The sequence below is a fragment of the Diprion similis genome, chromosome 4, assembly GCF_021155765.1.
Source record: "Diprion similis isolate iyDipSimi1 chromosome 4, iyDipSimi1.1, whole genome shotgun sequence".
Lineage (NCBI taxonomy): Eukaryota > Metazoa > Arthropoda > Insecta > Hymenoptera > Diprionidae > Diprion > Diprion similis.
In genome coordinates, this window is record NC_060108.1 from 12,172,340 (window position 1) to 12,196,198 (window position 23,859).

At 34.8% G+C, this 23,859-nt stretch overlaps 2 protein-coding genes across 6 annotated transcripts; both read right to left on the reverse strand.

The window, feature by feature from the left end:
- Positions 1 to 54: 54 nt before the first annotated feature.
- LOC124405493 (sodium leak channel non-selective protein) lies at positions 55 to 11,639 on the reverse strand. Of its 5 annotated transcripts, XM_046880429.1 has the most exons (31): positions 11,283 to 11,639; positions 10,727 to 10,771; positions 10,181 to 10,314; positions 9,921 to 10,106; positions 9,196 to 9,434; positions 8,738 to 9,012; positions 8,406 to 8,653; positions 7,887 to 8,108; positions 7,564 to 7,731; positions 7,307 to 7,498; positions 7,085 to 7,222; positions 6,787 to 6,993; positions 6,507 to 6,703; positions 6,266 to 6,388; positions 6,008 to 6,181; positions 5,722 to 5,901; positions 5,362 to 5,614; positions 5,131 to 5,298; positions 4,820 to 5,028; positions 4,571 to 4,691; positions 4,358 to 4,491; positions 4,102 to 4,267; positions 3,827 to 4,021; positions 3,527 to 3,744; positions 3,138 to 3,361; positions 2,880 to 3,016; positions 2,553 to 2,689; positions 2,318 to 2,474; positions 2,113 to 2,235; positions 1,657 to 1,831; positions 55 to 1,586 (listed from the first exon to the last, which is right to left on the reverse strand). In XM_046880429.1, the coding sequence occupies exons 3-31, from the start codon at positions 10,283 to 10,285 to the stop codon at positions 1,408 to 1,410; spliced, it is 5,250 nt and encodes a 1,749-aa protein (XP_046736385.1). In that variant the 5' UTR covers positions 10,286 to 10,314; positions 10,727 to 10,771; positions 11,283 to 11,639; the 3' UTR covers positions 55 to 1,407. The 5 variants fall into 5 exon arrangements, with proteins under 5 accessions (XP_046736385.1, XP_046736388.1, XP_046736384.1 ...); XM_046880432.1 differs by lacking the exon at positions 10,727 to 10,771 and having other exon boundaries at positions 9,196 to 9,419; XM_046880428.1 differs by lacking the exon at positions 10,727 to 10,771.
- Positions 11,640 to 11,975: 336 nt separating this feature from the next.
- Positions 11,976 to 23,376, reverse strand: LOC124405258 (ATP-binding cassette sub-family C member 5-like). The gene is made up of 24 exons (XM_046880003.1): positions 23,247 to 23,376; positions 22,242 to 22,382; positions 21,859 to 22,017; positions 21,304 to 21,451; positions 20,995 to 21,228; positions 20,737 to 20,910; positions 20,287 to 20,434; positions 19,692 to 19,840; positions 19,260 to 19,370; positions 17,614 to 17,724; positions 16,824 to 16,969; positions 16,224 to 16,685; positions 16,009 to 16,135; positions 15,772 to 15,926; positions 15,563 to 15,687; positions 15,244 to 15,425; positions 14,886 to 15,165; positions 14,527 to 14,680; positions 14,315 to 14,443; positions 13,886 to 14,162; positions 13,582 to 13,747; positions 12,955 to 13,138; positions 12,492 to 12,684; positions 11,976 to 12,398 (listed from the first exon to the last, which is right to left on the reverse strand). Exons 1-24 carry the CDS (start codon positions 23,318 to 23,320, stop codon positions 12,138 to 12,140), a joined length of 4,290 nt encoding a protein of 1,429 aa, XP_046735959.1. The 5' UTR covers positions 23,321 to 23,376; the 3' UTR covers positions 11,976 to 12,137.
- Positions 23,377 to 23,859: the final 483 nt, after the last annotated feature.

Below are 23,859 nucleotides of genomic sequence, written 5' to 3' on the forward strand. Positions count from 1 at the left end.
TTACGCGTATATGTATGTATAATATATACATATTTATATAAAATTAACCTACAGTGTACAGATACAGTACTTTTACTGTATCGTCATTGAATCTCAAGCTCAAAAAATCGTTTTTAGCTATTATATGAATATTTTTATAATATGTACTAATCTAATATTACCTAATTAAGTATTTTCTACCTCCATTGCATTCCGAAACTTCTTTCTGCTCTGCAAGACTTTTCCCAAAGTTTATTCATACCCAAACCATGTGATTTATGTACCAGGTTATTACGTCAATGTAATGTTGAAATCATTTAAATGATGTAATTTTATTCATTACCCTTGATTAACTACCCTCTACAAATTGAAATATGTTCAGACCCTTCTGTATCGGGTAGCATGATCTTAACTGGCAATTATGTCGAAATTGATGAAATGCAAAGTTCCCTATTTCAAAAACACAAAATGCTAATATGTTTCAGTATAGTAAATAAAGGTTGTGCGATCAAATAGGAATAATAGAGGCTCAAATAATACTCCTATTATTAATCATAACATTGCTTTGATTTTTCAAAGGGATCCTAGAAGTTTGGTAGATATTTCTGCTAGGTTCAAATCGAATTTTCATGTGCTCTGGAAATCTGGGTTTAATTACAAGCTTGTCAAGAAGTAAGAGATCTAGGAAACTTTGATAACTTCCCCACTTTCCTGGAGAATTGATTGCCTGTTGGAATAAAATATTCTTAAGGGAATAACTGTGCTTTTGCTATATTCCTACATGAAGGGTATAGATGGGTAGAATTTTTTTTTTAACGATAATCAATTTGCTTACAAATTCGTATCCAACCGACTATCAACAATAACATCAACAATGTCTAATCAACGTATTAAGTAACACATGATAATGCCTTAAACTCGTAATAGGAGCCGGATCGTTTCCATCGCTTAATAATTTCTTCGAACGTATCCTTTGCTCATTGTACTAACAGTTGCCCTTTCAATCTTATCCTTTCACTGACCTATTATTTTATTTTATTATTAACGTTTCGTATAAAATTGTTTACCTAATTATTATTAATATTAATATTAAGTATACGCATGTCAATTCTAAAGTGACATTTATCTGTACTGTGGTAAATTATTAATTCAATTTTTTCATGTTTTCAATGTAATCCACCCATACTTGTTATGCCAAACAAAGTTCATTTATCAGTATTCTTATGAATCTGCATCAATTAGCTATCACTCACCCTCACCAATGAATTTACTTCTCTAATTAGTTGAAAGTCAGACAAAAGCTTAGATTTTCAATGATTCCCAGAACTAAAAAATGTTCAAATAAAGCCTACTTTCTATTGAAGAACATTTTGGAATCTTAGGAATCAATGAAACTTGTAAGCGCAAGATGAATAATGCAATGAACTGTCAATATTCCTCATCGCTAGACTGTGTACTGTATGCAACTTGTTCATGCCACCAGTCTCGTACTTCTACCATTATGCTCGAAACCTTAGGCATCATGGTTTTGTTGTTTTGTACATCTTTTGGTTGTCGATTTTGCTCAAATCCTTCGGTGACATGTGGCAAATTATTCTTCACCACAGCTGAAATATCGGAGATGTTATACGGAATTCACACTTTTCAGATAAATTTTCATTTCTATAGTCTACTTACATGGTGGTCTATTGTTTCGTTTTTTTGCTGCAGCAATCTTATCTTTATCAGTTCTTACAGTCGCAGGATCAGATAACATTGGGGCAAGATATTTCCGTCCAGAACCACTGCCGATGCTATCAGACCTTGGAAGTACGACTGGTTTTTTACTCCTATGCCTAAGTCCTTCACCATCCTAAAAAAAAAGTGATGTCAGTTTGTTCTTGCAATTTTCAGTAAGTACAGCGAAACGCCTTTTGAGTTCATATTGTCGAAGTGGAATTTTCTTTCACACAAGTCGATTCTATACTCGATTATTGTAATAAATGGTAGTTGCACGAAAAGTACAAATTCACCCACAGTGGGGCAAGTCAGAGAACAATAGGGATGTTCATCAAAGTCCAAAAGAACTCTTCACCTTTGGACTCTAAATGATTTTCTACTGTAATTTAGAACTGAACTGAATGTTGTCCAAACCTTTGTTTCAGCCTCGTCATCTCTATCCACAGTACTCTCTTTTTTTTCTTCAACATGATCCTGTAGTGACATTAGTGCATCATTGGTAGCCCTTAAACCAGCAATCAAACTGTTCTGTTGTTTCTGAAATGAATTATCATTCTCCAATTTGCTCATAATCTGAAAATCATGTTTTTTTCTTTATTTATAATCCAATCGTATTCACCCCAACTGCTCTTATTTTTTTCAAACATCCTTCCAACCAGGTTCGTATCGTTTGCTTTGCAACTTCCTCTTCTATTATATACTCAAATTCCTCACGAGCCAAAAGTTCCTCCAATTGAAGAGCCTTTCTGATATCCACTGACCGGTATGACAGCATACTGATAATGGAAATCATCAATTATTTATAAACGATTTATAGTGTCGTTAAATCTTTGTGAAAGTTAGATAGAGCCTACTTTATCACATCGTGGAACGTTACATCTTCTCCATTGTGCAACCTCTCCAATTCATAGCACATGTACTTGAACAAGAGCCTATCTTTCTGCGGGTCAGTTTCCAATCTTCCTTTTAATAATCGTAAAATAAATTTAACCTGGAATAAATATTATAATCAGAGAGATTTTTCAATTGACCATTGCAACTTGGTAAGGTTTTCACCATGTAGACGAAATATCTATAAGTGTCCTGTGCATAAATTCTGGACTGAACGAATGGTTCTTGCAATTTCGTTGAAAATCGGTACAATTAGTGTTGACAGATAAAGGAACATTGATCATATGTACCCTTCTGACTGGAATAACACCTCTTTGATGGATGTCCACAACATTCCAGGTGTTTTGAAAATTTCTGATGTCCGCATATGACAGTAATGCATCTTCTTCATTTGAATAGAAGAGTGAGAAATTCTCCATGATGATGGCTAAAAATAATTGAGATTCAATGGGTAAATTTAAGAAACTTGCCGGTTTTTGATTTTTGGAGTTACAGAAAACAGTAAAAGTAAAATGATGTTAGAATTAAATATAATAATATCTACATACCCACTAGTAAGTTCAGAACAATATACGTTATTATCACATAGAATGTGCAAAAGTAAATAAGAGAGGCATGAAAATTTCCACAGTCGGTTTCCCAATAATTCGCAGCTGGTGTACAGTATGGTGGTTGAATCATACAATCATGCATTATTTTATTCCAATCTTCTCCTGTTACTATTCGAAACAGCATTGCAACACCAGTTACAGGAGATTCGAAATTGGCACGTCTAAAAATCATTCATGGTTAATTAGATACTGCCTCTCCATTGTATCAAAATGTAAGAGAATAAGGTTTATCTCACTCGGGAAGTAGGACGAGCACTTCCTGATTTCAATTCAGAAAATTTTGTCAACATCCTCTGCAAATTCGAGGTAATAATGCGGGTACTAACCTTCCAATTCCTTCGCCATACTTAACTGTTCCAAAAATAATAGTTCCTGCTAAAGCGTAAAAAAATACAAGCAGGAACATGCCGAATATGATGAAGAAGCTTTTGCAGACTGATACACCAACGGTCAACATCAGCATTTTTAATGTAGTGTGCTTTCCAGTGATCGTAAAAAATCTTAATATTACGACCATAAATCCGATGAAGTACGACAAATCATTCTAAAATTGAAATTCAATTACACGTCAATGAGGATACAATAGCTGTAAAACATTCAAATTCTATTTTGCCTGATTTTCTTACTTTGATCATCCAGTGAATAACTATCCAAATTACTCCTACAACTGTGACGAGCAGGTCGTATCTGTTTCGTCTAGATTGCCAATAACCACGAGGGGTAAATGCTATATTTTTCATTACAACTTCGACTAGAAATACCAATGTTAGTATCGTCGACACTGTTGCTAACGGTTCTGTGTGTTCCTCTTCACTTCTCCACTAAAAATTGAACATTAGACTCAGGATAAACTGATCAGTCTTCACTAAAAACCAAAAAAATCCTAAATTGTTACACTTACAGAAACACAGAGTAATCCGCTGTTTATAAGGACCATTACAGCAATAAACCTCTTGAAATAAATATTTTGTGTAATGTCATAAATGAATGCCCGGAATTTCTTTCCATCAGGCCTAGGAGGAAGATGCAGTGGCTGAGCGATTTTCAATCTTTTTTTCAAGTCACACCTAATAAAGTACAATTATTTCGATATAGTTATTCATTATTGTATGAAATTGAACATTTGCAACAAGTGTTATTTTTCTGAAAATCCTTACCATCGTCTTTGATCAACTGTCAATAATGCTGTACCCTTGTTCTCAGAGTAATTAGCAATGACAACGCCGACAAATAAAGTCAGTCCAATCATGCATCCGAGAAATATATATATGTGTATGTAAATGGCATGAACCTGAAACATGATACAATTGAAATACTGTAACATTGTCGAACTGTGCGTAAACAATTTGAATAAGAGGAAAGGTACTCACTGGTCCAAGTGCTTTTATCAAAACGTCACGAACGTCTAACCACCCTTTGAATGACAATACTTCAAAAAGCGCGAGCATGGCATCGCCAATATTGTCAAAATTAAATCTCCTTGGATTGGCCCTGGAAGTAATAAATTTTCAATTGATTAGAGAAATTTAGAATTGTGGCCTTTGCTTTTGTCAAATGAGTCTTGGAGTGAAATAGTCAAACAGACTACATGTAAAGTTTGGTTGAAAATTGAAGCTCACCAAACTCGAGGAACCAGTATAGAAGGATAGCTCTCGTTATCTCCTGGCTGCAGTTTCATTTTAGTTACAAAAACTCGTCTCATAAAAACACCAACACAATCCTCTCTTCTCAAAATTGTTGGATCATTGCAGCGAGCTAATCGACCACCATATAATTGCACGCCGTAACTTGCGAAGACAAACATTAGTAAGATCAGCAATGTTGATACCTTGAAGTAGATTTCGTGTTTTTATGTGTGTATAATTATTGTTTAAAGATGAATAGAATGCTGACCACATTTATTGAAAAAATTATATAATATGCTACTAACCAGTAAAATTTCTTTGAAGCCTCTGCACAACTCATACACAACTTTTCTCATGTGAGGAACTAATGTGAATATTCTCAAGGGCCGAACGCAGCGCAATATCATCAGTAGTTGCGCTCCAGAATTAGGGGGAACACTTTTTGGCATCCAGCAAAGAAAAACCAAACTCACCTGTGGAGGAAGAATACTTTTTGTACAATGGAATATGATAATGAATAGTATGTACAAGCTTACCACGTATATAAAGACGTCCAATACAGAAGCTACGTCCTTGATATAAGCTTTTGGAGTGAAAAAAAGACCATCAGCCAGTATTTTTAAAGCTAGTTCAAAGCTCATGAATATTACAAAGCCATATTCTGCTATTTGAAGGGCTGGAACTTCCATCACTCGATACTTAGGTGTCTCAAACATCATGGATATGCAAGACAATGTTGTTGCACATATCATGACCCAATCTAGGTACGTTACGAGGCCAAGAAAATTGCTGTAATTAAAAATATATGTTTAAGTAGTGGAAATTACGATTCCGTTTTTTGAATTGAATTGGTTATTGCTTAAAAAAATTTAATCAACGTTTTCGCATCTACTTACTGCAGACTTTTGTATTGCACTTTTCTTTCTTTTCCAGTTAGTGGGTCTTTCAAGCGTGCATCGTATCTAGCATAAACAAGCAGCTGACATATTTTCCTGAATTTGCTCTCACGTGGTACAGCGAACAATGGAGTATCGAAAAAGGGGTGGTTCTCTCTCAAGTCATCTTCACGTTGATTTCTTGGAAAATTCAACAAAAATGCATAAACTCATAGAGATATGTAAGTAGCAGGATATAACATGATCAAAGAGGTATGAGAACTTTGCGATTAGCTAAATAGCGTACCTCCGCATTTCCGCTTGTTGTCTTTTGGCCTGTAATAATTTGATATCCAAGTCGTGTGGCCTGCTTCTGGAAGAACTAACTCTATTTATTGCTCCAATATCGCCGTTTTCCATAAGGTGTTCATAGGTTTGTTTTAACTTTATTGATCCGCTTCGAACACTTCTTCGAATTGACCTGTATCAAAAATGTGACCAACTACCATTTCACTGTGCCACAGAGTAATAATGTTTTTTTTTTTTAAACTCATAAATGTCTTACTTCTTTTGATCTATGCGTAACTGTTTTGCGCTACTGACGGTGCCTTGTGGTTTAAGTAGACTTTTTCCTGGTACTGGAATCATTGCTGAATCCCCCAACATCAATCTTTGATTATTAGAATCACTGTGAAACACATCAAGATTTGTTTCAGAAAATATGTCTAATGGTCTATGCAAATGAAATAAGATGTTTAGTTTTACTGAAATTCGCAAAGTTGTCAATAAATTTTGTAGACTATTACTTAATGATGTAGGCGATTGCAGCTTTTCGTAAATTTGTTACGATATTTCTCACTTTTGGTGGGTTGTTCAATATCTTGACAGGCCTTTGCTTGCGGTATACCATTTTGGAATCAAATGTTTCATTTACTTTCTTAACTCCTTCGTTTTCATCATCTTCCACTTCAAATATAAACTGCCTCATAAAACTTTCTCTTACCTAATAAATGTAACAATAATAATTTTTTAATTTCTTGAGATTTTTAATCTTATATGTCCATCCCATTGCAGAGATGTATATACCTTTGGAAGATTGAAATCTGATGGTACTTTGTGCAAACAAGTCATTTGTGGACTATCTGGAAATCTTTCAAATATCCGCAATCTAAATGGAAGTGTTTCCTTTATCTCAGCGCTTTGTTCTCTAAATTTCAACTGCTTCAGTTTCTTTATGTCTTCGTCTAGTTCTAAATTATCCAAAATGACTGCAACGAATAAACTCAAGACTATCTGAAAAAAGTTTTTGTTAGTGAAGAAACATTTTTTTTCCCCAGAAGTAAAATTAGTAATGAATGAAAGTTAATCAGATGATCATTATTACCAGCGTAACAAACAAATGGTACAGAATAAAATATACTGCAACAAATGGAGCCATTGTTTCATGCGTGCGTAGCATTGTTTCATCCATAACTTCGACCCAAGCCTCTTGTGTCAAAATTTGGAACATGGACATAAACGCCTGTAAATAAATAATAGATATCATTACAGTTTCTATACTATTTTTTACGGAAATCAATGTGATAGTTGTCCAAAGTTACCTTACCTCGGGAAAACTCTCAAATTTCGTGAAATCGCATAGATAGCAAAACAACTGCATCGAAATACTGGACGATATGACTAGCAGGCACATAGTGAAGATGATTAGACTACCCAGTTTTTTACCAGGGCCAAAAATCTTGTAGACAAAGTCTTCCAGCATTGGGGAAGCCTTAATAAGTCTGAATACGCGTAACACCTGAAAACGTCACAGTTGTCTTAACATTCGTCAAGTCGGAAGCTGGGAAAATGAATGGTCTTTACCTGAAAATACGTGAATCCAGACAAGTAAAAAAGTGGTATAACGTGGAGAGTAGTCCCAACCGCTAATAGCAATTCAAATTTATGAATTGAATGACGGTAATAGCCTCGAAATCCCAGACACCAGATTTTGAACAAAGTTTCGAGGTCCAAAAATATCGTAAAAACAATCTGTAGTAATAAATTTCACGTATACACGTACTGATAGAACTAATATATAGGACAAAATTGTGATAAATGTTGACTTTTCTAAATTATCTGATTGCTGCTATTAATTTGTTTCGAGTAATATTTTAAAGCTGTCTTGAAAATATGAAGGTACTGACTTCTGCATAATAATAGTTGTCATAATAAGTATGTCTTGGTCTTTCATCGTGTTTAAAGTTCATCGTTGCAGTGGTAATGCCATTCGCCAGAATGGCACACATTACAACCATACGGAATTGCGGGGATCGCAATACTGCATGACAAAATGGTGATGCTAGACCAGCGTGTTTATTGTCATCCAAAGTTACAAGTTTCCAGCCATTGTCGTCACCAGTTAAAATCTGAAAATAAATAGAACCAATCTATTTACACTGAATCCAAAAAAATGAAGACAAACCCTCTGTTCCACAGTTCAAATGGTTGAAGAATGCATTACATTGACTTGTGGTGCGTTCCACATTTAGCTGGCAGCGCTAAAAACTCCCTAGAACAGAGGCTGAGCTACTCACGAACTTGATGGCCCAAAAGAGATAAAAGATTGTTGACAGTGCTGGGAGTTAATATCGGAACGCACCATTGGTATATGAATTTTGGATGAAACAACTTAGTGCTAGAGAAAGTGTTAGTTTTAAATTCACCTGCGATGCAGAACTCCCACTAATGTGCCCTCTGACACCCCACATTTGTTGAAATTGGACCCGAATTTCATTGAAAGTTTCAGTTATTACAGCTATGAAAACGTTTTTCACAAGCCATGCTAAGAAGAAAATCATAGTGCTGAAGTAGAATGCTGCCCTCCAGCCTGGCAGACTGTCAATAGCTCGGTACATAATGAAAACCCATCCTTCTTGAGACGCCGCTTGATATACGGTGAATATACTAGTCGCTGAAATAAGCAGATTCGATCATACCTTATTTTCAATGGTGACTCGTTAATTTTCATGAATACATAGTTTTATTTCACACTCACCGAACTCGTCAAATCCATTGAAGCCCATAATATACCTGGATAGTTCTAATTTCATACACTTCATACCCTCAGGACATTGATAACCAGACTCTGGATCAGTAGAACAAAAAGTGTCTGGAATTGCTAAGCTATTTATTGTAATATGATTTGACTCTGTTGTGTTCAGAACACAGTGATTTTTTAGTTCCCCAAAAAATTGCACTCCCAGTAATCCGTAAAGAGACATAAAGAATAGGAAGAACAACGTTACATTGTAAATTTGTTGACTTGATCGTCTGAAAATAAATATTCCATGTATAAGTATATCGCATATGATCCAAAGTATCGAAAATCCATATATTTATTGGTATGTTAATTTTTCTGTACTAAAAAGTCTAAGTTATTGAACTCCAATCCTTTGTCATGAACTTATAGTGATATATTATAATTACATGATTCTATATGTACTATGGTCTTACTTGAAAATTTGATTTATTCTTGACTTTGGCATAGAGAACTTGAGGAAGACACGAAGAAAGCGAATCATAATGAGCGGCCTTGGTGCTCTTAGGATGGATGCGTAACTGAATCGTAAGACAAGACCAAGCATCTCAAACATTTGCAGGATGACAGAGAGCCATAAAAAGAATACCATACTCGCATCAAACTGGCACCAATGATCTTTCAAGTAAGGCACTTCTCCCTGAAATGAACTAGACTTAGAACATATTCTGCTATTTCAATTATGGAACGTTTGAAATCACCAAATGTTCTAATGCTAACTGAAGCCATTTATTTCGAGGTATAGCTCTGACAAATAAGCAGTGCATACTTTTTTGCTAGCATCCATATTTTGTTCAAAATATTTTTCAGATCGATAATGATTGAACATTACAAGCGACGCAATCTACTAATATTATGTTGTCAGTTATCCAACAAAAGTAAATCTTTTAAGGTATTTTTGAACGATAATGGAAATTGCAAGGTTTCATAGTTTTTGACAATTTAACAAAGATTGTGGAGATTTACTTTCATTATTAAAGTATTTCAAGGCTGAAAACTAGTACCATAACTATATTGCTTGGCTGAACATAATGAGGTTTATACGAATTAAAAACATGTATATTAATTTTCATCGTCAACAACAGCGAAACACAAAACGACATCCATTAGTAATAAAAATAGTTCTCACAGTTGTTCTGACCTTCAGTATGCCACGAATGTGCATCTTGGCAATCATCTCGGCTGTGAATAGAAATGTGACAACCAAATCGCACACAAAGGTGACATACTGCAGTGGAGGTACCCTCTCGAAAGTTTTTGGTGTGTTAAGACAGACAGAGGCTAGCGATACTAGAGCGCAAAACCTCATTAGCCTGCGAACCCATAGCTACAAAGCAAAATTAGAAACATTGTCACTTTGATTCCATCATCTCTCCATATTTTCCCATGTATTGTCCTCACTTTATTGACCCATTCGATATCTGCACTTTCGTTTAGACACTCTTCTGGTCCGTAATCTGCCAGAACAGGCTCTCCTTTAAGGCTCTGCTTCCTCCCCAACATCATAATAGGTATTATATTCGCAATGGTGAAGCCTACAAAACAAATGTTTACATTATTTAGATGCATTGCAAAGCCACCATAACTTGATAAACGACATTCAACACTCTGCCCATTTATTATTAGTCAGTGATCATGGATGTCAGTAGATGAGACAATCCGTTTCTGATACTTGACACTTTGCTAGTGGACACTTAATCACATAAAAAAGGATGATTGATCTATCGTCAATTTGGTGAAGAATTATTTGGAATTTAACTATTCTTTAATAGAATGAGATTGAGGTAGAGTCAGAATTATATCTCAAATGGATTAGCGTTCAGATTGTTACCTAATGATGGATGAATGTGTATCAACATATTTTATTAAGGAAAAACATAAAGAGAAACATACACAAGCATATTAACATCCAGCTTTCAAACACAGTGATTTAACTCCCATACTCACGTGGCGTTCTAATTTCACCGCTATTATGTATTGTCAAAACATTAGCTGAAAATTATTTTGAAAACATAAGCAGTTTGACATATTTTTTTCTAATAGCTAGCTTTGTTGAATCTACACATTTAGAACGAGTTTGATGATATAACATGTGTAGATATGAAACATTTTTCAATGAAATTGAATGGTCAATATGCTTTTTACATGGTAAACGAGAGTTACGTTGATCTTACTGAGGAGAGTTTTTACTATTTTTTGCAATATGATTATATAGGGTATTTTAATAAAGCTCAAATACATTTTGATAGATCATTTCGAACTGGGTGCAACTATTGATCAAGATAATTAGTTGAGTCTCGCTAAGTGATGAAAGAGACAGCTGGTAATTTCAGTATATTTTAAATAATTGTAGTTTCTCTACACAGATGGAAAGAAGTGAACAAATTGTGAATATTAAAAAATTGTACATAGTATTGGGTAGAAAAAGAAAATTATGGGATATGAAAAAGCATTCGTAAGATGAAGTTTTTATATAACTTGTTCAATATAATAAAAGTCTTACCGTTCTTGTAACAATTCTGTCAAGCAATAAACTCTGCCTTCACGGCAATTCGTATAAACTACATTTTGCATAAAATAACAACAAAACTCAACGATTAATAAACATTTTAATAATAACAAGGTAGTGGCATGGTGATCATTTTGTAGGGCAGGTACAGCCAGCTGGGATGCTGGGCATGAGCAGTCAGCACCAATTTGAAAATCAATATTAGAAGCGCTAAGCTACAGCTTATACGCGATTTCTCTTTACTGAGGAAATTCGTTGAGGTATGCAAAATTAGATGATGAATTGTAATGTGAACTTGACAGAATGTAACTACAGTAACTGTTACATTAATTTGTTTCATTTACATGCTCGTAACATAACATATAATTCTTGCAGATACGAAAAAAATAGACCAAACCCAGGAACAATATAAGAGAAGACAAATTTGAAATTCAGTATGAAAAAATTAAGAAACTTCGATCTATCTTAACTCATTTATTTAAGAATAAAACAAAATATTAGAATCCAATTAGAAATTACTTAAACGGTAATGTTGGAACAGCTGAAAATGATTAAATTATTTTGAACGCGTATTTTTTTATCGTAGCGTTTTTTATCAATTACCCATTTCTATAATGCTAATGCTTTACTTGTAATTAGTTATGCAACCGAAAAGACATTTCCCAGCAATGAGTGATTGATAGACTAGTAACTGTTGAGTCTTTCGTGGTCAATATCTGTTCTTATTCCAAGCATGCATCAACAGATTCAGGTACAATTCGTTCGGTAGAGATAACTTTGAAATTTATGCTGTATGTAGATGTAATTGTGTCTAATACTGCCATAAGCTATTGCGAAAAAAATAGCTCTTCACTTGTTTTTTACTGTATTAACACCTGCCATCAGTTTAGAAAATTCCGAATTTGAGTCTTTAAGAAGATTATATGGCTTATCAAATTCTAATATTTTGCCACTGTTCATAACGAGAACTCGGTCGAGCGATAAAACAGTTTGAAGCCTGTGTGCTATAATTAGTATCGTGCAGGTAGAAAACTCCTGTTGAATTGTGGTCTGAACAGCAATCTCAGTTTCTGGATCTACAGCGGCAGTTGCTTCATCCATAACAAGTATCTAAAATAAATGGTACATTTTCAGTTTTAAAGTACTAACACATTGATGCACAAAGATGTTGAGTCGTCTTGTATATCCAGTTGAACAACAAACCTTAGACTTCCTGAGCAATGCTCTTGATAAGCAAAGCAGCTGCCTTTCACCCACGCTTAAATTGTCTCCTCCAAACCCAACAGACCCGTCAAGATGACCATTTATCGATTGCACTCTATTCTTCAGTTTGGTTTTTTCAAGTGCTTGCCATATTTCTGTATCTGTGTAAAGTTTGAATGGATCCAGATTTGATCTGAAAGTTTAAGTGCAGTGCATCGTAAAAGCAAGTTTAGTAGTTTTTCTTTCATGTATACATTAGTACAATCTTTCCAGCACTATACTTTCATAATAATGGAACGCGCACTAGCATCTTATTTACAAACTGACAGAGATAGCTGAGAACTGATGTCTGAATATCTGGTTATAACACTTGTGGCATACATGTATGATATTTTCTCTCTCCGTGTGCTTTGCTACGACGGCAACGAGTTGTGTATATTCCGAATTGCTGAAGATCACATACCTTATAGTTCCGTTAAACAGTGTTGGGTCCTGTGGGATGATTGAAATCTTTGTTCTCAACTGACTAAGGCTTATTTCTGATATATCGACATTGTCTACTTCTATTTTTCCCTCCACCAACTCCACCAGTCTGAATAAGGCTATTGTAAGAGAACTCTTTCCTGATCCTGTCCTCCCGATGATACCTATAATTCCAAAGTGGCACAGTCGTAAAACTCATTACTTACATTGAGTTTTACCTGACAAATTGATTTTGCCCCAATAAATGGGTACAACTCCCCTCATGCATAACATGTATTAAAATTGATTTGTATTCCCAAAAAAATGTTTCACACGTTCAATTTAGTAATGAAAATGATTAAAAGTAGCAAGAAAGTCACGAAAATTGCCACTCGTTTCGAAAGTGTGCTTTACGCATGACATGTGTCGTTATTCGATGTTCGGAGCATGATGATTGGTATTGAAATATAGAGTTCGTAAATTAGAATAAATTTTCAGACATTACTTTAAATCAACAGTACTTATATACTTCTTCAAGTGGGATTCATAAATGCCTTTTAATTTTCTTTTAAGAGTGTTGAAAAAATTTATGGTAAAACCAAATATCAAAATAACTTTCAGAACACACCAATCTTTTCTCCAGCATCAACAGTAAACGAAACATTCTTTAGGATAATGGGAGCCCCTTCTCCGTATGCCATGCTGACATTTTGGAATTTTATACTTGCTGCCACTGGCCAACCTGATGGTGGTTGAAGGATCCGTTCCTTGATGTTACCCTCGCTTATTAACGTCTACAAAGTATGAATTTGGAAATAAACTAATAAGTAATAATGTCCCAAGTTTGTGTTACAGTACTCGTCTAAATGTTTTCGATTAACATTGGATGTTATAACATTTTTAATCTCTATACTTGAGTATAAAATACCTACTTTCAGGTAGTGATTTATTCTTTCGACGCTGATGAATTTAACTTCTGTTTCTGAAGCTAATCTTACAGTGTACTGAAAGACACCTGAGATGTGTGCTGCGTATGAAAGAGCAAGACCAGCTAAGGCTGATGGAAGTTCGTCTTGTAAAGAAATGACCAAGAATGCAGTTATTGCTGTTACTGTTGCTGATAAAGAGTCAACTCGCACTGCAAGCCACCTCATGGCTATCGAACACATGAACATACACTGGCTATTTTCATCAAACATGCAATTGAACCTAAAGAGAACAAAAATCATTTATTGATGTCCCGATATTGAGTGATGTAAGCGATAAACAGTACTTAAGGAGACAGAAACTAAGAATAGTGCTAAAATCATAATTTAAGTGTTTCGTAAGTCTATAAGATAAACGTTCAATGATGTTCTTACTTTGTCAGAAATTGAGTCTCTTTTTCAAAGGCGTGTATTGTACTAAGTCCTTGAACTGTGGCTGTAACATAACTGATAATTGGCGCACGTGACTTGTTTTCCATGCGTTTCAGATCTCTAGCTGCTACTCTAAATAAATTTCAAAAGAACTTTTTATACCCTGTATTAAGTGATTGCAGACATAATGCAATTTTACACAAAATTATTCTCACCGGAATACTTTGCTGACGAAGTAGTAGACTATAATCAAAATGCATAGAGGCAAAATGAACCATGGCAACACCAAGCATATGACCAGTATAGCAAAAAATATTATGAATACATTCTGCATAAGACTTGTTAAGCTAATCGGGAGCCTGTTGTCAACTGAAAATGAAAGCATTTTATTACATATATATTCAAAAGGAGATAATAGATGAATTTTCAGAAAAACTTCCTCAACTTCACGCATCAAGAAATCACGAGGCAAAAAAAGTTTAAAGAATTTATTATCACATCAAATTTATTAATATTGAAAATTCATCTCTCGAGTAGGTAAAGAACCTGATGACATACGAAAACAGTAGCAAACCTTCGTCCATGTCTCTGCTGAATAAGTGTTGTACTCGTCCAGTTGGAGTCGTGTCAAAAAATCTCATCGGACACTGAATTATTTTTTGAAACAAATCGTTGTGTAATTTTGTGGAAGCTTTTAATGTTGCTCTTGTTAATACTAAACTACGCAGTAAACTTGTGGACAGTATCATTCCAATTGTACTACTATAGATTGCTTGATAATACCACAAGTCTGGATTGTCATTTATATTGTTGGACTCTGTTGTTACATTATGATGCATGGCTGTTGTATTTAGCTAGAGAATAAATATCGAACATAAGTTGAAACCGTATTTGTCTAGCATCCTTATGTATAATGACATAATGATACTTACGCCATTGCCAGCTTTTATCCACAACGCGAGCCACCAAGAACTAAAAGAAGAACTTCCAACAGCTATCGCGAATGTTATAATTATTATGGAAGTGAAAAAATATCCACCAGCAGCCATAATGTATGAGTGATACGTATCTGCTTTTATGGTTCCTTTCTGAAGATCCTCAGCCACAGTTAGCACTAAATTTTCAAATGAATATCAAATAATTGGATGTCTAGGCGTGAACGAAATACATGTTGACAGAGTAATTTAATATTAGACAACGACTGATTCGAATGGTAAATTTAATGATCGAAAAATGATTTTAGGTATTTACCTGGAGTACCCAATATCTCACCATTTACTTTGGCAGTATTGGTATCGGTGCCCGGAGAATCAACTTCATCCTCCTTACCAAGTAAGCATTTATCTACCGATTGTAAATTGGGCCCAATTTTTTCACTGAAAAAAAGCGATTGCTTGAGACCTAAGAATACAATTGCTACTCTATTTTAAAAAGAAGCATGTATGCAATTGAAAACTTACTTCATTGGCATAGCAAAATCAGTTTCATCATTAGCTGAGATAGCTGTAACCATCAGAGCATATTCATTGCCCAGTTTCATTAACTCATCATGTGTGCCATGTTCTATAATTCTGCCGTCATGTATCATGTAGATATCGTCGCAATGATTCAAGTACTTGAAATAATTGGGAAATGTGTTTGGAAAGGAATAATTGGTTCAAGTTCGAGCACCGTATGCAATCTGATCAGAAACTCACCTGAACTTGGTGTGTAACAAAGAGTACGGTTTTTTCTTTCAATGCACCACGTATCAGTTTATAAAAAATATGGGCTCCTACACGTGCGTCAACAGCACTTAGTGGATCGTCCAAAAAATAAATGTCTCTGTCGAAAGCGGATTTTTGTCAATTAATTGATATTTTCAGTTGTAACACAGAAATCGTTAAAATTCAAAATTTCAACGCATCCTTACCGATCGGCATACAGAGCTCTAGCCAAAGCAACTCTCTGTTTTTGGCCACCAGATAAATTTACTCCTTTCTCTCCAATTTCGGTCTGATCACCACCGGGCATTTCAGCAATATCTTGACTCAAGTTTGATGCATAAATAGCCTTGAAGTATCTACTGTGGTCAAACTGAGCTCCGAATAATATATTTTCTCGCAATGTGTTGTTTGTGATCCAGGCTTGCTGACTTGCATAGGCACACGAGCCGTCCCTCATCACCTGGCCTTCTACTACTCGAAGTTGTCCTAGAGCAGCGAGCAAGAGGCTAGACTTTCCACTACCAACATGCCCACAGATACCAATTAATTTGCCTTTTGTAGCTTCGAATGTTATATCAGACAAGACGTGAATGTGCCTAGCATCATGCAAGAGTGTACTCAGTTTCTCTTTCTCACTTTTGTCTCTTGAATTCTTGAGGATATTCTGCCTGCATTATGAAATAATTTATCTTGAAAATAAGTGAACAGGTTTTCACAAGGAACACATTGGTAGCCTATGGAGTGATAGCCTAGACTTGGGTTACCCTGTATAATATTTATAATAAATATTTAATCTGGTAACTTACCGTTCCTTTTCTGTCACGTTAGATCGTCTTTCACCTTCGGCATCGAAAGCGTTGCAGGCAAATGTTCCATGTTTGATAGCAACTGCCTGAGACTTTAGGATAGGCTTTGAAATCAAACAGCCACCATCTTCCAAAAGTAATATACTCTAGATAATAATTTTATAAAATCATCAAATAGTGTAATTTTTTTTACCCTCAATAGACAACCACACAGAGTTTTAGTAAAACATAGACTACTCATGCTGGTTTATGGGTGAATAAGAAGTTCCTACTAAACTGAAAAATAAAGTATAAAGAAAAAAGTATGAAGAATTGAAGAGCTAATATAAATCTCTTACAAACTTGAAATTACGTAGTGCTAAATGATTTTTAAGTCAGGTTAATTTAATATTATTATGATGTAAGCCAAGCAAACAACCAAGCGCACAGGCAGTAAACATGGCAAAATGTTTTTGAAAATCGTTAAAGTAGTAGGCGAATGAAATCATTGATACAATGATAAGTTGAAGAGTACTAACAAACACATTGATCCCTGTACCTCAGCTGGCAGATCTCCTGCGAACACGAAATATGCCAAGGAACGTTTGATATATATGAGTGAACCGTGAAACAATCCGTACTGCCAATCAGTCATGTGTCACAATGCATGAGTGCGAACGTACATATGTTCGAAGTGGCAAGTTGAAAACCCATTGGAATCTTTATGAGACTCGTTTGTGTTGCTTTTCCGATCATTAAATTTCTAGATGTAGCCATACACGTTTTTAGGAAAGTAGTCTAAAGTATGGACCTTTATTCTGCTGAATGAAATGCCAGCCGTGATTGCACATTCTACTCCGTACTGAAATGTCATCAAAGATGAACGAAGCCGCGAATCGAGAAGATTTATGTAAGGGAATACCTGGAAAAATTGTTAAGTTTCTACACATGAGAAATCACTTGACATCATGAAACATCGGAAGCAGTACATGAGACAATGATTGAGTCGTGGCTCACGCTGCAATTGTACCTGGAGGAAGTAATGGCCTTAGAAGCTTGCCAATTTTTTTCTGATCACTGCAGTTAGATGTACTATTGCATGTATTTACTATTCTGAATTTTATTGATGACAACCATAGTGGCAATATGATTGAAAATAAATTAGTTTCCCACTTATGCATGCAATGCACTTATGCATAGGTGGATATATAATTTTTTTCATTCACATTGATACTATTCGTGATAAATAGAAAACGGTAATCATATTCCATCACCGTTTTCTTGCTTATTTAATTTTTTGTACATATATATGTATATGATTTTTGATTCATTCCATCCTGTCAAAGTGAATAAGTTTTACAATTTTGAAAATTTTTTGGCTGCTATTTAATGTTTGCATAATTGCACAAGTCTAGAAATCAAGCGTATCAGATTTTTGTTGATTTTGATTTATAATTTCTCCTCAAAGTTAGAAAATCGCAAATACCCTATATTTTCTTCTCGGGCCATAATGTACGTTATTTGGTTGGTCGAACAGTATTTAAAAAAAATTTACATGCTTCAATGGTCGTTACTTCTGATATAAGATTACACATTTGCAGAGTGAGCCCGCAGTTAATGATCATGCATTAAGTTGAATAACTATATTAGTTATAACTATATTAGTTATAACCATATTAATTATTCAACTATATTAGCACGATTATATTAGTTATAACTAAATTAGTTACTCAAACAATTCAAAACTACTGCGCAAAGCAAGAGGCAAATGTTTTTTCATGAAAATGAGAATTAAGAGTGTAGCCAATTGCAAGAACTCCTTCGCATCGTTTACTAATCAATGAATCACCATCTAGGTAACACTAGTATTACTCAACACGAATTACTGACAAGGAACGTACCCTAAGTAGGTCGACCCCTACGAACTAGATTAAAACTGAAGGGTGAACCGACCTAGGGTTCTTCTTAAGTTACATTACACTAATGAAAAATTTAATGACGTATTTTTACCCTTCCAAATCTCATTCTCAAATATTTCAACTCAAAGACACGGTGGGCATGATAAAAAAAGTCTGAGTAATAAACATGTGTCGCATCTTCTGCTTCAGATCGCACCGCTGCTGGATGTATGTAATCAGGGAGAAACTTCAATATAAGGACAACAGATTTCTGCAATTATCGGCACTGGAGTATTCAGGCAAGTTGTGCAACCAGGAGAAGTATAAAATTTCTATGAGCTTTTGACTGGGTCAATAGGTGTAGGTAAATTAGCATATCAGTAACACTAAATTAGTGATTGACTTTAGGGTGCCGTAAAAGACTTAGAAGGGTAACACTTGCATAAAGTGAATTCTGTTATAGCGTGATTGGGGTTAATATCAGATTCAATTTGTTTAGGTGTCTACGAAACAGAAGCAAAATAAAGTATAAACACAAGAAGATAGGATTCTAGAAAACCTTGAGTCTGCGAAAGGCAACCATACTTTCAACAATGGTCTGTGACGCATCCCTAAGACGATTCAGGGATTGTTTTACCTGAGTTCCAAAAAATGTGGAGAGTGGGAATGCCTGTAACGCACATTTCATTATTTATTATCAATCATTGATGTTACAATTTTACTCTGTGTTTACAGATGTTTGCCGAAATTAGAAATATGAAATGGTGGAAACATTATGCACGAACTCACTGGAAAAAGTGTTTTCAAGTCGATGATGTGCAAGTGCATCGATTGTACCGAGACGCAAATCAATTTGAATTCATTAAATTAATATCCAATAATACATATCTCATTTCATGGTGGAAACATTTGGATGTATGTACCATGTCATTCCGATTAGAAATGAACGGAGGCTTAATTACGCATAAGAGTGGGAAAGCTTTATACATACCTGAGCTGCTGTTATATTATTTCCAGCAGCAATGTGTGCAAGAAAACTTATGATTGCAGAAATGACTGGAATAGTCGGAGCCAAACAGATGCTTAAACACTGAAAACAAGCTGTCTTCCAAAGTAGCGTCTGTTCCTTTTTTCTCACATCTGCAAACATGAACAAAGATAAGTTTCAGTTGTGATAAGATTAGTAATTTATTTGAAAAATATAAAAATCTTTATTTTCGAGCTATTTCAGTATGTATAGACATCAATTTTATCAAGGCGCCCAGTAACAACTTCTCCAGCAAATCGTCAATGAATACTTTGTATCAGATACTGTGAATTCATTTTCAAGTTCTAATGCATAATTTTGCACAGGTCTGCACAATGTCTGCAGTTTGACGTGAGCAGACTTATTGCAGTAATACGCTAGGTTCTTTACACTATGCTATCTACTTTGAAAAACTGCGGATAATCTGTTGAATTTCCTCAACAGATCTTGTACTGCAGAATCTACTGTCAGATTAACACTCAAATAAGATAATAATCAGTTTTTACTCAAATTGCTACTAGGCACATTGAATCACCCTGCATTATTTAAATCAAAGTACCTAAGAGATCCTGGCTGAAACGTTTTTCCCAAGCATACATTTTGATCAATTTTATGCATTCCAAGATCTCATTCGTCAGTTTTACTCTGAGGTCCGAAATGTGCACTGCTTTAGTTCGGAGATATCCAGTGTAATAAGATATCATATACTGCAAATAGTAAAAGTCTACATTAATTAGCTTTACTACAAGCCTAAGATGCTGGATTTCCAAGTGATTATTTGTCTATGTTATTCCACCCACTACGCTTCCAAACACTATCTTTCCAAACTGCTTCCAAGTTCCCTACTAAATATAGAATTTCCATCCAAGACTTCGTATGGAAAATAATAATACCTTCTACCTACTTTTATTTTTTTTTTTCTCTTTACAGAAATTGAGTTTCGTTAAATTCAATTTTCATTAAGCTTTTCTGCTGCTACATAAGAATACAAATTTTAATCAGTTTCTACCTGAACAGGGTAAAATAAGAGGAATGCAGTCATTCCAAGGAGCGCCATCGGACTAAGTACCCACAGAATGTAGCACACTCCCCACACAGTGGTTATCGGACCTGCAATAATCATTGGCCCGAAGACGATGACATCATATATCCTCTGGGCATCATTGGAGAACATGTTGATTACCTGTGGGGATTAATTATGAGCCAATTCTAATGTCAATCTGTATAAAAAGGTATGGAAGCTACTATATATTCTAACACATATTACCTGTCCAATACTTTTATCTCCCAAGTAGTTAAGTCGAATAATTTTTCGGAATAACAATGCAGAACACGCGGATCTCAGTCTCAAAGCTGTTCTATAACTCAGTCCCCATGCCCAGTGAAGAAATAAGGCCCTTAAGAATTCAGCCACCGTTAACAAGAACGCCCATTTCAGACTTTCCGTATATGATCTCTGGTCTGATTGTACACATTCAATCAGTTTTCGCATAAACAAGGTCTGGAAATTAAGATTGTGTTATACGTTTAAAGAATACTTGCTATTAGTCAACTGTTGTAAATTTTGCAAACTCACAGAGGTGGCAAAACCGCAAATGAGACTAGCAGTAAATACAATACTGAAGAACAAAATCCTTGTTCGACAAAATCTCCAAGCTACTCTCCCTAAGGAAGCCTTCTCTGGTCCCATTTTGGTCAATTCTTGATTCCATAGTAGTTCCAATCTGATTGGAAGTGTTCGATTATGATAGTTTTGTGTAAACCGTCAGTTATGTAAACCATGGTATGGAAATTCAAGGATCGGTTAAACCATGGCTGGCAAGTGTAATTCATTGTGAAAAGCTCGGATTTATTTCTAAAGATATGTTTCGGTATTCCCTAATTTATCAGATGGAGTATATTTTTATAAAAACTGATCCTTTCAACGTTACAAAATATGTATGAATAGATTGTTCATGTACAATTAATCTTATCTCAGATAAGACAAAATAACACTAATAAGAATGGATTTCAAATTATTAGTTTCTCCGTAAAAACTTCAGAAATTTTACAAATTTCCTTTAAATCGTTTTGGTTTGCATTTTCATTCACAATTTATAGAAAATATAATGAATAACTTGTAAAATAGTACCGTTCTGTGTTGTGAATGCAAGTGTCATAAGGAGATACATCGGGTAGTTCTTCTATACTTATTCCTTTGCTATATGCCTTGTACATTAATTTTGAAACCCACGAATAACTTATGATAGAAAAAAGTCCGGCACTATCTATAGATCTTACTTTCTCCCCTCTGAAATATAAAAATGAGAAATATTAAATTAGATAGAGATTACAAAAGCAAATGTAGGGTAAAAAAAATTTACATATAACTACTAATTGCAGCTCAATGTTGTCGTCTGTGAATTCATTCTATAATATTCTATAATTAGTTAGTTAAAAACATGTAATTTGTGGTATGCTAAAAATCATATTGTTTAGCTAATTGTGTAACTCAGGAAAAAATTGAATGATTACTTTTTCTTCCTGCGTATTGGCATCAAATTTTTTGCAGAATTTTTATATCGTTCCAGTCCTCTTCCCGGTGCATATTTGAAAAGATGCTGATCAATCGATTGCGGGTTCAGAGTTTTCTCCTCATTGTCACTATTCTTGGATCTATTCAGAGGAACAATTAAATTAATCATTTTGAAATTGTTAATACCAATTGTACGGTATAATATATACAGGCGTTGTATGAAACATTATTTAAAAAACACTTATCAGGTTTACACCTTCACGAGAAAAAAAAAAACATTTTACTTGACTCGAGTTTTTTATCGGTTAATATTTGTTTGAGAAATATTTTCACGGAACACTGCAACACTCAGCAATTGATAATAACTTCGTGTAGCTACATAAAACTCCATTAGCACTCGAGAGATAATTCTAAATATGAATTTTCAAATTCGGACGTCCATTTTTTCACAACAGTTTAATTTAATTATTATTGCATTATACTGATATTTTCGTGTTATCTCTAAAGACCAAATATAATTTATACGAATAACTTGTTTCGGACTGGAGTTGTGCGAATATTTCCTAATAATATTATCGGCATGATGAAACGTGTGGTACGTATGCGGATTTTTATGTGTATGAGGCGTTCACTTATTATCGCTTTCACTCTAGTAAATTTCAAAAGATAGGATTTTACTAAAAAAAGAAGATTACTCGTACACAGTACATACATCGGGGCTCATTTCATGCCTTTTAATCAACTATATTCTAAGCCAAGTGTTTAATCTGTAAAAACTTTATATAAAGAAGGTGAAACTACATTCAATCAATTTAAAATTCAGATTTTTAGTAAAGTTTGCGCTCTGCAGGATCGATTCTATTATACAATATCGAAAGTTGAATATCGGCAAATTACGGATTCGATGCTTTTCTAAATCTTTGATTCGGAAAAATATGAGTCTGCCAATAAGAATTGCAAAGATTTAATATCTATTTGTTTTCGAAGTATGCAGCGAGGCTTACCCGTGATCTGGAAGATATTCGATTTCATCTTGACCCTCAGTTTCTTCTCGAATACGATTCCCATTAGGTCCCATTTCGCGCTATAAGTCACAGTTGAACTTCACGTCAGAAACCACGCGCTCACGAAGAAGTAACATTCACAAAATGCGCTCGATCCCAATGGTAAATGCAAAACATGGAGTTGTCACAAAGCCACATCGGTCCAATGAATCGAGGAGAGGGGAGGATCATGGACCTAATGGACCGTACCCAGCTTATCTGTGCGGTACTTGTTCCTACGCTTCTTTGTCGTTGCAATGCTTTATTTGAAAATAATCACGATAAGATAACGTTGAACGACCGTTATTTTAAAAATACCATTCCATTCTTTCCACAGTTGCACTTGTCATTGACCTGATCACCGAGCTATTGATTGTTTTACTTGTAATCATTGATTTATATCTACTCTCGTTTCACTTCCACAGGCTTTTCTACTATGATTGTATGCAAGTACCGAGGTGTGTCCACCTTATCCGTAATACCTTGTCCATAGAGTAAGTAAAGTTGGTGTATCTGGCAGACGACCGATCAGCGATAAGATAGTGACGAAGGCTCTTTTTGCAAAATTACCAAT